Below are 14,008 nucleotides of genomic sequence, written 5' to 3' on the forward strand. Positions count from 1 at the left end.
CTTCACTTTCTGCCATAAGGGTGGTGTCATCTGCATATCTGAGGTTACTGATAGTTCTCCCGGCAATCTTGATTCCAGCTTGTGCTTCATCCAGCCTGACATTTCGCATGATGTACTCTGTATATAAGTTAAATAAGCAAGGTGACAATATATAGCCTTGACATACTCTTCCCAATTTGGAACCAGTCTGTTGTTTCATATCCAGTTCTAACTGTTGCTTCCTGACCTGCATACAGATTTTTCAGGAGGCAGGTCAGGTGGTCTGGTATTCCCATCTCTTTCAGAATTTTCCACAGTTAGTTGTGATCTACACAGTCAAAGGCTTTGGCATAGTCAATAAAGCAGAAGTAGGTGTTTTTCTGGAATTCTGTTGCTTTTTCGATGATCCAACGGATGTTAGCAATTTGATCTCTGGTTCCTCTGCCTTTTCTTAATCCAGCTTGAACATCTGGAAGTTCACAGTTCATGTACTGTTGCCTGAGTTGGGACCTACCAAACCTGAGGGCGAGTATTCTGCCTTCAGTTGGAAAAGGTGTGTTTGAAATTTCTCTTGGGTCAATGACAGAATCTGAAGCTAATGGTCTTTTTGTTAAGTGACTCCATGCTTCTAACTGGGACTGATAGTGCTACCATGATGACCCAGAGGTGCCCAGGTGTCCTCTCACTGTGGAGCATTAGGCAAAAAGAAAAAAAAGAACAGGTCTTTGTTGAGTGATTTAGCAGTAGCATTCCAGGGCTCTTTTAAAGCCTCAAGTTCTTGGGTCTGCACCAGTGAATTGAGAGCATACTTCCACAAAGACTAAAATTCCTTGACTCAGGTGATAATCAATCCTTCAGAAAAGTGCTCTTTTCCTAACTAGAGTAGCTGTCCTCCAGCATATAATGGTTTTATAATTGGCCTCTAACCTAGGCCAGAGGCTCTCAAATCTGAATGTGCATCAAAATACAGAGGGCTGCCCCTGCCCCTACCCTCAGGGGCAGGGGGGTTTCACTTAGTGGGTCTGATTAGGCCTGAGAATTTTGCATTTCTAGCACATTCCTGTGTGATATTGCTGGTGGTGGTCCAGGACCACACTGGCCTAGAAAAGTGTTTGCACTTCAAAATTCAGATTATTTCCTCAAAGCCTTTTTCTCACCAGAACGAGGCACACGTGCTCTGTGTCACCATACCCCCACGTAACAATACTCATCGCTGCTTGTGATCATATGTTCTGTAAATGTCTATGGACCAGCCTGTCTCCCCTTGGAGAGGAGATTCCCTAAGAGGGTCCATGCCCTGTCTGCCTCTGAATCTAACTCAGGTCCCAGCACATAACAAATGCTGGAATGAGTGAATGAATCAATGAAATGGAGATCACTTCTTCATTTCACATATTTGGAAACTGGCCTCTTTGAATATCCTAGGTCTACAGTTCCTGCCAGGACTGCCCAAGCCAAACCCTTGGGAAGAGAAATTAACTAAGCAGGCAGTGTTTGCTGCTTCTGTGTTGGATTTAAGTAGACAGCGATTTCAGGACCTCAGATTGAAGTTCACACTGAGTTCAACACACCATAAGGAAGAGCATCCTCCATTCTACCAATTCTAGGAACAAGATGCCCAGAATCCCAAAAGGACATCTCTGATATGGAGAAAGAGAACTCACTTTTAGTTAAATACCTTCTGGGAGCTAGGTACATTACATAGATTCCCATGTTATCTTCACAATAGCCCGGCAAGATAGGATTCCGCCCATGTAGCTTTTTCACCTTAAAAACGGTCCTCCTATTAGACAATGTGCCCAACTAAAAACTACATATTTCAGCCTCCTTTGCAGATAAGGATGGTCAGTGACATGCAGATGGAAGTCACTGGAAAGCTCGATGAAAAGGGTTTACCCAGCTGGCAGGCACCCTATTGCTCTTTCTTCCCTTCCTCCTCCTTCCTATCCCAAATGTGATGTGATGGTAGGAGCTCTAGCACCTATTTTGTGACCCTGAGGCAAACTTAAGGATAGATATCACATTCAAGCTAGCTATATCATTTTCAGGGCTTCTTGTTAAAAAATAAGAATTTCAAAATGGCAACAGCAAAGCATTAAACCAAGCATAGGGCCCTTCTGAGCAACTGCATGGGTAACAAACTCAAGTACTGGTCACACTAAAGCCGGCAGAGCAGAAAGTTAAAAGAAGCTGACATTCCAGGCTTAGACTACCCACTTCCAGATTTTGTTTTATGAGTAAGGTAAAAATAAATCCTAACATTATTAAAATAATCTACATCTCTGCTACCAGCATCCAGTTACATCCCATTTTACTGACTCTGAAATCTGTGGACTCTTTCCACTAAATTGTGTTGGATGATTGGTTAAAGCCTCAGAAAATGTCTCACTCCAACACAACCTCACAGCTATGACCCAGGGCTGAAAGCTGTTCAGTTTCTCCTTCTGTAAAATAGGACCAAACTTCAAAGCAACAGCTTCCCACTGCAAAACTGAATCCAAATGGTTCACCTGCACCATCTGCCTTCACCCAGCCCTCTGTCCGCATCCCCACCACCAGCAGGCAGCCCTGGCCTTCTGATCTCCCACTGAGTCTGCCTTCTGTCTGCCTTTTGAATACATCAAGCTTGTTCCTGTCTTGGAGGGGGTCTTTGCACCAGTTATTCCTTCTGCTTGGAAATGTCTTCCTCTGAGCTTTGTTTCCTGTGTCATTCGAATCTCAGTTTACACATCCCCTCTTTGGAGAGGCCCTTCTTGACCACACTCTCTAAATAGCTCCCTCAGTGCAGTCACTCAGTTGTGTCCGACTCTTTGCAACCCCATGGACTGCAGCATGCCAGGCTTCCCTGTCCATCACCAACTCCCAGAGCTTGCTCAAACTCATGTCCACTGAGTCGGTGATGCCATCCAAGCATCTCATCCTCTTCTCATGCCTTCAATCTTTCCCAGCATCAGGGTCTTTTCCAAATAGCTTCGTAGTCATTCTCTATCATGCAACTCTGCTTTTAAAACTTGTTGTCTTTATAATTAAAAGGAAACAGCATCCCATTTTAATTATTTGCATAGCCTTCTCCCTAGCCAGTTTTTCTTGTTTCATTATCTGTCTCCCCAGTTATATTGTAGGTCCCATGAGTACGGGTGTCTTGTATTTCTCCTTCAGGTTCCTAGCTCACATGCATGCTTAGTTGTTCAGTTGTGTGCCCTTTTACCCTATGGATTGTAGCCCACCAGGCTCCTCTGTTCATGGGATTCTCCAGGCAAGAATACTGGAGTAGGTTGCCATTTCCAACTCCAGGGGCTCTTTCTGGAGATCAGAGGTTGAACCAGAGATTGAACCCATGTCTCTTGTGTCTCCTGCACTGACAGGAGGATTTTTCACCACTGGGCCACCTGGGAAGCCCTCTTAGCTCATAGTAGGTACTCAATAAATATTTGTCAGATAAATGGACCAATAAGCTCTCTGAAAGCTCAGGGCATTGTGTTTCCTTTTTTGCTTATTTTTTAACCATTGTAATAGTTTTTATTGAGTTTTTAATATACGACAGGTATTGTATATTTACATGTATTACCTTGTTTAATTTTCACAACAAAACCTTCTGAGGAAAGTACAATGATCTTCATTTTGCAGAGGAGGAAACCAAGGTACACAGAGGCCAGAAGCCTTGCCCAAGCCCAGGCCCCACAGCTACTAACAGCAAAGCCAGGAATCAAACCTATGTCTGGCTGGTTCCCCAGCCTGAGTCCCCAAGCATAAATAAACTGTTTCACCATCTGGGGGTGCTCAGCAGGCCCCCCACCATGGCTGCCCATCCCCCTCACCTTCATTACTGTGTTGTAGATGGAGATGAAGTTGGTTAACAGGTCCAGGTACCTGGTGGTAAAGACGAGAGCGAAAAGGATCTGGCTCTTCCCAGAGATGCCTGCGGTTGGATAGGGACAAGAGACAATAAGAATACAGGCTCCCAGGCTCCCAGGCTCACACACACTCCAAAAGCCCAGGAAAGGCCTCCAGAGTGCCCGCTTAGTGGTGACACCCTGTCCAGGGCACTGTCACCCCCAAGGGTCAGGAAACACTCCTTCCTATTGGATTCCTTCCTATTAGGATTCCTATTGAATCCTAATAGATTCCTTGAATCTATTCCTCTCACCAGACTGTAATCTGTCAGCCAGTCTCCAAATAAAGACATGGATACCGAGTTCCCAGGGCCCCTGCACGTGCCTGCCTCAGTTCTTGCTCTGGGAAAGTTGTAGGGGTGGTGGAAGTTGGGCTTGAGAGGAGAGGTGTCAAGGCTTCTCTTCATTCCACCTCTATTGTTCCATTGACAGTCCCCAAAGCTCCATTTTTTTTGGAACAGCTCACTGGCTCCACAAGGTGTTGATTCATCAGGGAGACCACAGCAGGTGGAGGAAGGCACAGGGCCAGGGGAGCATTCTATTTCATGTTTCCAAATTTTAATGAGTAAAAAAGGTTTTTTTTCTAGTTATAAAAGTTACAACTATTTTTACTCTCTGTAAAACAAAAACCAGGTAATACATGTTTAGTCGCTAAGTTGTGTCTGACTCTTTGCGACCCTATGGGCTGTAGCCTGCCAATCTCCTCTGTCCATAGGATTTCCCAGGCAAGAATACTGGAGTAGGCTACCATTTCCTTCTCCAGGGGGTCTTCCTGACCCTGGGGCTAAACCCGAGCCGAGTCTCCTGCTTGGCAGGCAGATTCTTGAGCAGTGAGCCACCTGGGGAGCTATACACAGAGATGTAAGTTAAAACCCAGCAGTCATCTGAATCACAAAGCCTGCATGTACAACCTTCTAGATCCTTGTTGGCGCACACACGAACACCACACACACACGCATGTACAACACATAATGGGTGCTCAAGTTGACAACACTGGGTTCCCACTTACCATGCTCTTTCCTCATCCACTTTGGTCTCTTTCTTTATGAACTTTTTATTTGAAATCATTTCAGATTTACAGAAGAGTTGTAGACAGTAAGAGAGGCCCCATACACCCTTCACCTGGCTTCCCCTAATGTTAACACCTTGCATGATGTCAGGCGAGCGTATGCTCCTTGGTTCTTTCTCGTCCCAACAAAGATTTGGAGTGACAGACATTAAAGTCATCGGCGTGTCACAGCTCTTGGGTCTTGGACAGACTGTGTTATAGCTCTCAGGTCGCGAACAGACTGTGTTATAGCTCTTAGACAAATCAGTGTTACAGCTCCATGTTACAGCTCTATTTTACTTAGAAAATAGCAGGAAAAACCATCCTCGAGGTGTGAGGGCATGTCGACCCAAAGATGCAAAGAGAAGAGCGCCCCAGCGCACAGGAGAGAGAGAGAGACCCCCAGCCATTTGGCTCCTCTTTTTATATGCTTTTTCCTCCCCCTGGGCCTGCCCTATGTAAATTGGGCTAGCCAGGAGTGTTGTTTGTTCTACCTGAGGTCCTCACTCTGGTCCTCGGACCTTCCTTTGTTCTATTTTCCTGGGCTTTTCCCTTCCTTATCTTTTAGCCACTGCCATTCTGGACTCCTGTTTCCTATTCTAACCGAACATTTGCCAAAACTAAGAACCTAACATCAGTAGAGCACTATTGGGGCATCCCAATAGTGGATAGCTCCCAATAGTGAGCTGGGTAGCTCAGCTGGTAAATAATCCACCTTCAATGCAGGAGACCCCAGTTCGATTCCTGGGTCAGAAAAATCCCCTGGAGAAGGGACAGACTACCCACTCCTGTATTCTTGGGCTTTTCTGGCGGCTCAGATGGTAAAGAATCTGCCTGCAAGGTGGGAGACCTGGGTTCAATCTCTGGGTTGGGAAGATTGCCTGGGGGAGGACATGGCAACCCACTCCAGTATTCGTGCCTGGAGAACCCCCAAGGACAGAGGAGCTGGCGGGCTGCAGTCCACTGGGTCGCACAGAGTCGGACACGGCTGAGCGACTAAGCACAGTACAGCACAGAGCACCGTTGACTAAACTCCAGACTTTATTCAGACCTCACGTTTGCCCACTGATGCCCCTTTTCTGTTCCAGGCGCCAATCCAGGAACGAGGCTGCATTTAGCCATCATGCTCCTTGGTCAACTTTTGGCCACTTTTGATACATGGTCAAGGAGGTGGTTCCAGGGTGAAGCAAGCAGCTGCCCTGCTTCCTGTTTCTCTCACCCCGTTAAACCCACAGTGGTCTGGATCCATCACCAACCCACTCCTATGGTCCATGATGCCCACGTTTCTGCAACCACACATCAACTCTGTCCTCACTCACCCAACTCTTCAAGAGTCAGTGGGGCACTCCATCTATTCCAACCACACCCTTCTCCAGGTTTCTGCCACAGCCCACACTGCCAGCTTCTCACCTCCCCTGGCTGCTCCTGTCCTCCTCAAACTCTAATCCTCAGAGGGCGAGCTCTCTTCTCCCTCTGTCCCTTCATCCCATCCCACATACAAGGGACCCTCCAGCTCCAGACTCTCCTTGGCTCTCTGACCTACATATTCCTGCCTGGTGGAGCCCACCATCTCCCCCTGAATCCTCTCCTTCTCCTGTCTTCCATCCTTCATAAATGCCACCACCATTCGCTCTATGTTCAAGCCAGAAAACCAAGAGCCATCCTTGAGTCTCTTTCACCTCTGTCCCCTCATCCTTGGACTTCACTCTAAATGTGATGGGTCGACTGGGTAGCTGGACACCCAGAAGTGACATTACCTGATTCAGGGTTTGACTCCTTTATACACCTGATTGGTACCTTTTCTAATGATCCCTCTGGTGGGGGACATCCATTCTGGGGAGAAGGGGACAATTTTAATGCCTAAGGATGAACACTGCTGAAGCCCCTCACATTTTGGAGGGCTCTGGGTCCATGTGTCAGCTTTCCTACCAGCATGGCAAGCCTGAGTCTCACACTTGGCATCTGTAAACTGGACTGACATGAGGCCTAACTAGGATTCAGTGTGGAATACAAGTGTCTCCTTGCGGGGTTGGCAAGGGGCCTGGCTGCGGGGGAAGGAGCCCTCTGGGGGAGGAGGTGGAGTCCAGGAGGCAGTAACTAGGCCAGGTTGGGCTGTGACTGTCTATACCACCTCCCAGAGCCTGCACTTAGGTCTGGCCGGCTCAGGGGGCCTCAACCCCATTCAGGAGGGTCCAGTAGGAGGCTCTAGTGGGCGTCACAAGGCTATCCCCCCACATAGCTTCTTTCCACGCCTCCCCTCTTTCCATCCCCAGCCTGCCAGGTCCCTGGGCTTCACTCACATTTTCCCTAGCGTTTTGGGAGCCCTGGCAGTCTTGAGCACATTGGTTTTCCACACTCTTTAAAAACCAGTGAGTAATTTCCACCAAAGCAAGCCACACACAGAGACCTCAGGACGGAGCGGAGAACAGAAGCCTGAATCTGGCCAGGATCCCTTGGGGGACCCATTGACCAGGTGCAGACCTCCTACCCTTTGACAGATAAAGAAAACTGAGGCCCCAGGTCACACAAGGAGTCAGTGGCAGGAGCGCCAGTCTCCTGCCTTTGGGGCTGGGTCGCTGGGGCGTCACACCTGGCCTGCTCCTGGGGGAGGCGCTCACCTCCATCTGTCCTCAACCAGACCTGTGCCGATCCCTCTCCACACACAGAAGGGCCCTCCTGCTCATCCGCCCTTTGCTTTTCCCATTGCTGTTGTTTAGTTGCTGAGTTGTGTCTGACTCTTTGTGACCCGATGAACTGTAGCCCACCAGGCTCCTCTCCAGGCAAGAATACTGAAGTGGGTTGCCATTTCCTTCTCCAGGGGATCTTCCCGACCCAGGGATCTCCTGCATTGCAGGCAGATTCTTTACCACTGAGCCACTCAGCATCTCTGACAAACCATATAATTTAGTTGGTTGCTACCACCGCTGCTGCCTGACGGTCTCCCACCTCTAAATTCAGCCCCACCAGGCCAGGATCTCTGCCAGTATGGCCGGCTTCTACCCCAGGTGCCTGGCAGAGCGGGTGGGGAACAGCGCCCTCTCCTGGTCACGGCGGCTCACCCTGTCCAGGACCCTTCCGCGCAGAGACAGGTCCAGGCTAGATTCTGCCGCTCACTGGAGCCTCTCTCAGCGTTCCTGGCCCACTTCCCCTAAGTGGGAACCCGAGAACCAACCTGTGAGTGCCTGTCTCCCTGGAGACCCCAAACCCAAAAGGCCTCCAGGTCTGGAATCACTCGCTCCCTCTGCAATGACGCTCACAGCACCACCTCTTACCCCCAACCCCTTCCCTCCTGCCGGTAGCTTCTATGATGCTCTCTGAACCTCTCCCACAGCTTCCAGAGTCCCTTCCGAGCCCCCTCTCTTGCTCCAAACTTTCCTTGGCTCCCAGTCCCAACTCCCTAGCCCATCAGACAAGGCCCTTTCACATCCGACCGGCCTCCTACGCCTGTGGCCTGGTCTCCCCCCAGGACCACCCTGAAGACAGGCTGCTCCCCGTTTCCAGGACATGCCCTGCCGTCTATGACACCACAAGGCCTTCCTGTGTGACACAGTGCCTGTCTTCCAAGACAGAGCAGCCCAGAGCTGCTCCCTCTGTGAAGACTTCAGGGGTCCACTCCCTGCCTCGTTGGTCCCCACGAGGAGTCCGTGCCCCTCTCTGTAGGCCCTCACCCCTGCGCCAAGCACAGGGCAGGCGCCTCCAGGACTCCAGTGGACAAAGATGGCTGCAGGCCGCTCGGGCAGCCTCTTAATGCACTGGGTCTGTTTGGCCACCACCGGTCCAGCCCTGAGACATCTCTGACCCTCTAGCGGGGCCGCCAGACTGCCGGGCAAAGGGGGGACCCCCTCCCACCCTCTCTGGGCTTCTGTTCATGGGCAGTTCCGTGCCCACGTGGGCCTAGCTGATGCCTCTCCTGCCACATCACAAGGAAAGCGGGCCCAGCTGCGGGGGTGGGGTGGGGTGGGGGTATGTCTGGCAGGGGGCAGGGGAGAGGGGTGGGGGGAGGGCAAGAGAAGACCCTGAGAGTCTGGAGCCACTTCCTGTGTGTACACCTCCTTCGCCCCCACCTCCCATTCCCCACCTCGGGCCTGAGTGAGGGTAGAGGGCACAAGAGGCCCCAAGTGGTGCTGCTCCTGGGCAGCAAAGGGGGTGTCACCTCCTCTCTATCCCCCTCCTTCCAACCACCAGTGGCCATGCCAAGGGGCGGAATCCTCCCTTCGTCATCTCCACGGGTCCGTTTCCTCTGATACGGTACAATTGTACATTTTCTTTGGAAGCTAAGCTGTGCGAAAACAGTTTCAAGCACCCCAAAGCCGAAGTCCCCACCCTGCAGAGACATTCAGGAGCCTCTCCCCTTCCAGCCCCGCAGCAGGGGCGTGGGGCTATCGCCCCCTCCTCCGCCCCCGGTCCCCACCTCCCGTCCGGGGCGCCCCCACCTCCCGCCCAGGACGCGCGCCCTCACCCGCGCAGCACTTGGACCTCCAAATCTTCCCCAGAAGCAAGATCATGGCCAGGAGATGGCTCAGGTCGCCGAGGATCCGAAACACGTTCATGGTCCGGACCGCGCGCAGCCAACTCCTGGGAAACTTTTCCGGCGGGCGAGGCGGCTGCCACGTCCCCGGCCCCGGCCCCGGCCTGTGGGTCCTGCGCCCCCGAGCTCCGCGCTCCCGTCCGGGCGCCGCCGCTCCGCCAGCGCGCTCTTGGCCGGGCGGTGACGTGGCCGGGCCGGCGGCCGTGCCAGGGAGCCAGGAAGCGCCGCCGCCCGAGATCCCGCCTCCCGGCCCAGCCCAGCGCCTCGGCTCCCGGGGCGGGGCCGTCCCGCGGGCCGGGGGGCTTCCGGCCTGGGCTCGCCGACTGCCGCCCGGGGCCGTTCTGTGCCCACGGGGAGCCTGCCACGTCCCACCCCGCCGATACACCTGAGAGGGGGTCCCCCCGGAGTCCGGGCCCCTGCCTCCCCTACTCGGAACCGAGGGTGACCGTGAGCGAGCCACTGGGCCCCTCATTCTGCGTTGGTTCCTTCATCTATACACAGAGCTAAGAAGACCCTTTCTGGGGTGAAGTGGGGTCCCGCGTGCCACTGCTTGGCATGGGCTTAGCAGGTTGGAAGCCCCCAGAAACGGGTGACCCAGTGCTATTGTCATCAGCCTGGGGTTTGAACTCCCTCCTCCTCCCGCGGGGAGAAGAGCTGGAACCAGTTTCCCCTTCCTTTCACCTGTTCCTTTCAGGAGCCACCTGACCTGACCTGTTGGACAACGGTAACCGAAGACTCGCTGGTTGGGAGTCAGGTGGGCCTCGATTCCAGCCAGGGTGCTGAGAGACTTTCCTTCTCTTGGCCGCAGTTGTTTCATCTGTAAAATGGGATGACGGTGGGCATGGAAGAGGTCAGGTCTGTCAGGGAGATGCAGGATCCTCACTAGCATCTCCCTCTTCTTGGTGTGACAAGATGTCAAATAGGAGCGCAGGCCAGGAGAGACTCCAGAGGGCAGTAGGCCAGCAAGTTGGGAGGGTGAAGGGTGAAGGACCAATGGAGGGAAGGAGTCCTGTCAGTGCTGTGTGGCCTGAGCAGACCGGCCACCCTCTCTGGGCCTTGGTCTCTGCATCTGTAGTAGTGGGTCACATGTGTTCCCCACTTTTGACCCCTGTAACCCGTTTTCCTACTCAGGACCTCTACCTCTCCTTAAATTACTGACTTCCTCTCTGCCCCTTCCCCCATCACAGACAGCCAGAGCGGCTCTGCCCTGATTAAATCTATGACCCCTCTACTGGTGACCCTTCCACGGCCCCTTCACCATGCCTCCCAGGGCATGGCCGTCCTTCGAGACTCGACATGTGGTCCAAGGACCAGGAACACCTGTATTGCCTGTTGGGACTGTGGAATCTCCGGCCCCACCTCAGACCCACTGAGTCAGAATCTGCGGTTAAACAGCATCCCTGGGTGATGTGTGTGCACACGAAAGTTCGAGAAGCACCGATCTAAGCAAAACTAAGAGGGAGGTACTATAACTCCCACTCTACACCGGGAACACTGAGGCACAGAGAGGTAAAGTAATTTGTTTAACATCACACAGACACTAAATAGTGGAGCCTGGATTCCCACACACACAGTCTGATTCCAGTGTTCATGCAATTAAATCATTACCTTACACTATGGGTTGTCACTGGAGGGGGTGAGCTCCCTGTCATAAGAGGTAGGTGAGCAGAGTGGGGTAGGGGTGCCCATTTGTCTAGGATGCTCTGTGGGGACTCCTGCCCTGGTGAGGATAACCATCAAGTATTGAGCACCTACTGAGTACTGGGTACCAGGCACGGGTCAGGCATATTAGGTTCTCTCAGTTTGGCCTCAACAGTCACCTTCTGAAGCAGGTTTTAAAGCCTTGCTTTGCAGGTGAAGGCTAGTGAGACCCAGCGAAGTGAGCTGTGTGGTCCAAATTCCTGTGGGAGGAAGAACCAGGCACTCATTCCAGGGCTGTGATGGGTTCTGAATGGGCTGCTGTGTTCCCTGCTCCCCCCAAACCCTACCCAGATGCCTCCCCTCCCAGAGAAGGCGGCGGCTATTTAAATCCCTCAGGTGTGGCTACGGTTCTGTCTGCCCAACCAGCTGGCATCTCCTTCTAGGCGCCCACCTCCTCCCCAAGCCAGGGAAAAGCACGTGCATTTGCCATTTGGTGAAACATCTGTCCTCCTGAGAAGCAGCCCCAACTGCCAGCGGGGGCTAGAACAGGCTCGAATCCTCCTCTCTTTCTCCAGGGGGACCACAGGGGAACTGGTCCCAGCCAGAGGAAGCCTGAGGAGGGACCATCATTGTGGTGGAAGGAGAAGAACTCAGGCTGGGTGGTCCCAGGGCTAAGGGCTTGTCCTGGGCCGGCCAGAGTGGCCTTGATGTCTCCTCCTTGGGTCTTCACTTTCCCATCTATTAATGGGGATAATGAAGATAGACATATTGCTGACTGGGGATTGATTCCCTGGTGGTCCAGTGGCTAAGGCTCCACGCTCCCAATGCAGGGAGCCTGGGTTCCATTCCTGGTCTGGGATCTAGATCCCACATGCCGCAACTAAAACTCAGCACAACCAAATTAATAAAATATTAAGAAGAAGAAGAGGAAGAAGTATTGCTAACTGGTTACTTGGTCCTCCTTAGAGCTAGTCTTCCAGTTTCCCTATGAAATTGGTACTTCCTGTGTCTCAGGACAGGGAGCTCATCACTCCCATTTTACGGATGAGGCTCAGAAACTTGTCTCTTGCTCCTGCAGGTCACATAGACCTCTTTTCCCCAAAGTTCTACCACTCTGGCCTTAGTAATCATCCCCACCTTTTTCATACCTATCCCATCTTCAAGGTGGAGCATTTTTCAAAGCTCCCCATGAAGCACAGGGAAAACTCCCTCCTCATTTTACCCCCTCTGTCTCTAGTCCATGCCAGCACTCCGACCACCTGCACTGTCAGACCTATCTCTCCCAGATGCTAGGGGTTCCTGACAAGTCCCTCACCCCTCTAAGCCTCACTTTTCCTGACATCTGAAATTTGTCTGCTCTAGGAATGAAATGGAGGGGAAGCCAAGAGGGAAATTTCCTTCAGTTCAAAGGACAAGGATTCTTTTTTCCTCATTAAGAAAGCAGATTGTATGCTTTCAAAGTCAGATTTATGGGAGAGAGAATGGGGGAGTTGTTTAATGATAGAGGCAAAAATGTATATACAGATTTTTTTTTTTCCTTCCTGGTCCTAATCTTTTGTTACATTGCACCACTGTATGGAATATCCTGCTAACTGTCTCAAATTCTGTGTGGATGTAAGGTGAAAATCACGATCACGAGGACGTCCGGCCACCTAATCAGCCGTCTCTGGCTGGGCAGGACCCTGGAAAGAAGAGGAAGCTATGGACCTGGGCTCTTGGGACTCTCTTTGAGTTCCTGGGGGCCACTAAGGCTTTTTCTGTTCTTGGCAACAAGTGGACACTCCTCCACCCGCCATGGAAAGAATGAGCTTTTCCAAGGCAGGTGTTTCAGAAGCTCCCCCCCTTCCCACTCTGCTCAATGTATTTTGAGTGATGTTCCGTAGGAACTAGTGTTCGCCCCACTTTCACGGGGCAGGAAACCAAGGTTAAAACCTCTCCTCAACTTTCAGTCCCAGGCACATTTATTGATGACCAGCTGTGTGCCAGATGCCTTGAAAGCTGTTGTAGGTGTAGACTTAAGGAGCCCTTGGGGCGCCGTGGGGGACAGGTGCCCGGGCAAGGATATGGTGCAGAGGAGAGTGTAATTACCCTGGGGGTTGGGGGAGTCAGGAGGGAGAACTGCAGGTAGGAAGGCTTTCAGAGAATGCCAGAGTGGGCTCTGAAGGATGAGTAGGAGCTTGCCTTTAGGGCAAAGCCAGGGGGAAGAGAGTACAGTCCCAAGTAGAAAGAACTACAGGTGCAAAGGTGTAGACATGTGTATGATACCACTGACTCTCCCAGCATATTTTATTTGTAGCAATCTTTAAAAGGTCAATGAGTGGGTTGGGGCAGGGCGTGGGAAGAGGGAGAGGGGATGGGACTTCCTCAGAGGTCAAGTGGTTAAGACTCCATGCTTTCACTGCAGGGGGCACAGGATTCAAACCCTGGTGGGGGAACTAAGATTTTTCAAGCTCCACTACTTATGAGCTGTCTGAATTTGGGCAATTTGTTTAATCTCTCCAAGTCGTAGTGTTCTCATCGGTCATTTGAATGCAAACCAAGTACTGATTTCAGATGGGTAAATATCAGGGTCAAAGTTTAGAAACCTAGGTTTCTAAAGCGCTTTGCAAGGAATAAACCCCGTCAACAAACGCCAGCCCCGGGTCCCGTTTACAGGACATCAAAGCCCAACGAGGCAAAGTAAAGCTAGGAGAAAACACGGAAAGTTCATGTCCTCGGGAAGCGATCACTCCCTCGCTGGTTTATTCCCCGAGAAGTGCAAAAACGATTATTATTGGTAACCTCTCGCCCGAGGACGCCTTCTGGGGTGCTGGAAATGTTCTGTATCTAGATCCGAGTGATGGTTACATGGGTTTTTAACAAATGTAAAAAATGGATTGAGCTGTACACTTGAGATGCATGTATTACCGTTTGTTAATT

At 51.6% G+C, this 14,008-nt stretch overlaps 1 protein-coding gene across 1 annotated transcript in view; it reads right to left on the minus strand.

Annotated features, from left to right (window-relative positions):
• Window positions 1-9,651, minus strand: part of KDELR3 (KDEL endoplasmic reticulum protein retention receptor 3) — a 13,446-nt gene extending 3,795 nt beyond the window's left edge. Inside the window, exons 1-2 of the mRNA XM_043441736.1 lie at window positions 9,380-9,651; window positions 3,798-3,898 (exon numbers count right to left, since the gene is read on the minus strand). Of these exons, the coding sequence (XP_043297671.1) occupies window positions 3,798-3,898; window positions 9,380-9,470 (192 nt within the window). The 5' untranslated portion in view covers window positions 9,471-9,651. The remainder of the gene's footprint in view (window positions 1-3,797; window positions 3,899-9,379) is intronic.
• Window positions 9,652-14,008: the final 4,357 nt, after the last annotated feature.

The sequence above is a fragment of the Cervus canadensis genome, chromosome 21, assembly GCF_019320065.1.
Source record: "Cervus canadensis isolate Bull #8, Minnesota chromosome 21, ASM1932006v1, whole genome shotgun sequence".
NCBI classification, from domain to species: Eukaryota; Metazoa; Chordata; class Mammalia; order Artiodactyla; family Cervidae; genus Cervus; species Cervus canadensis.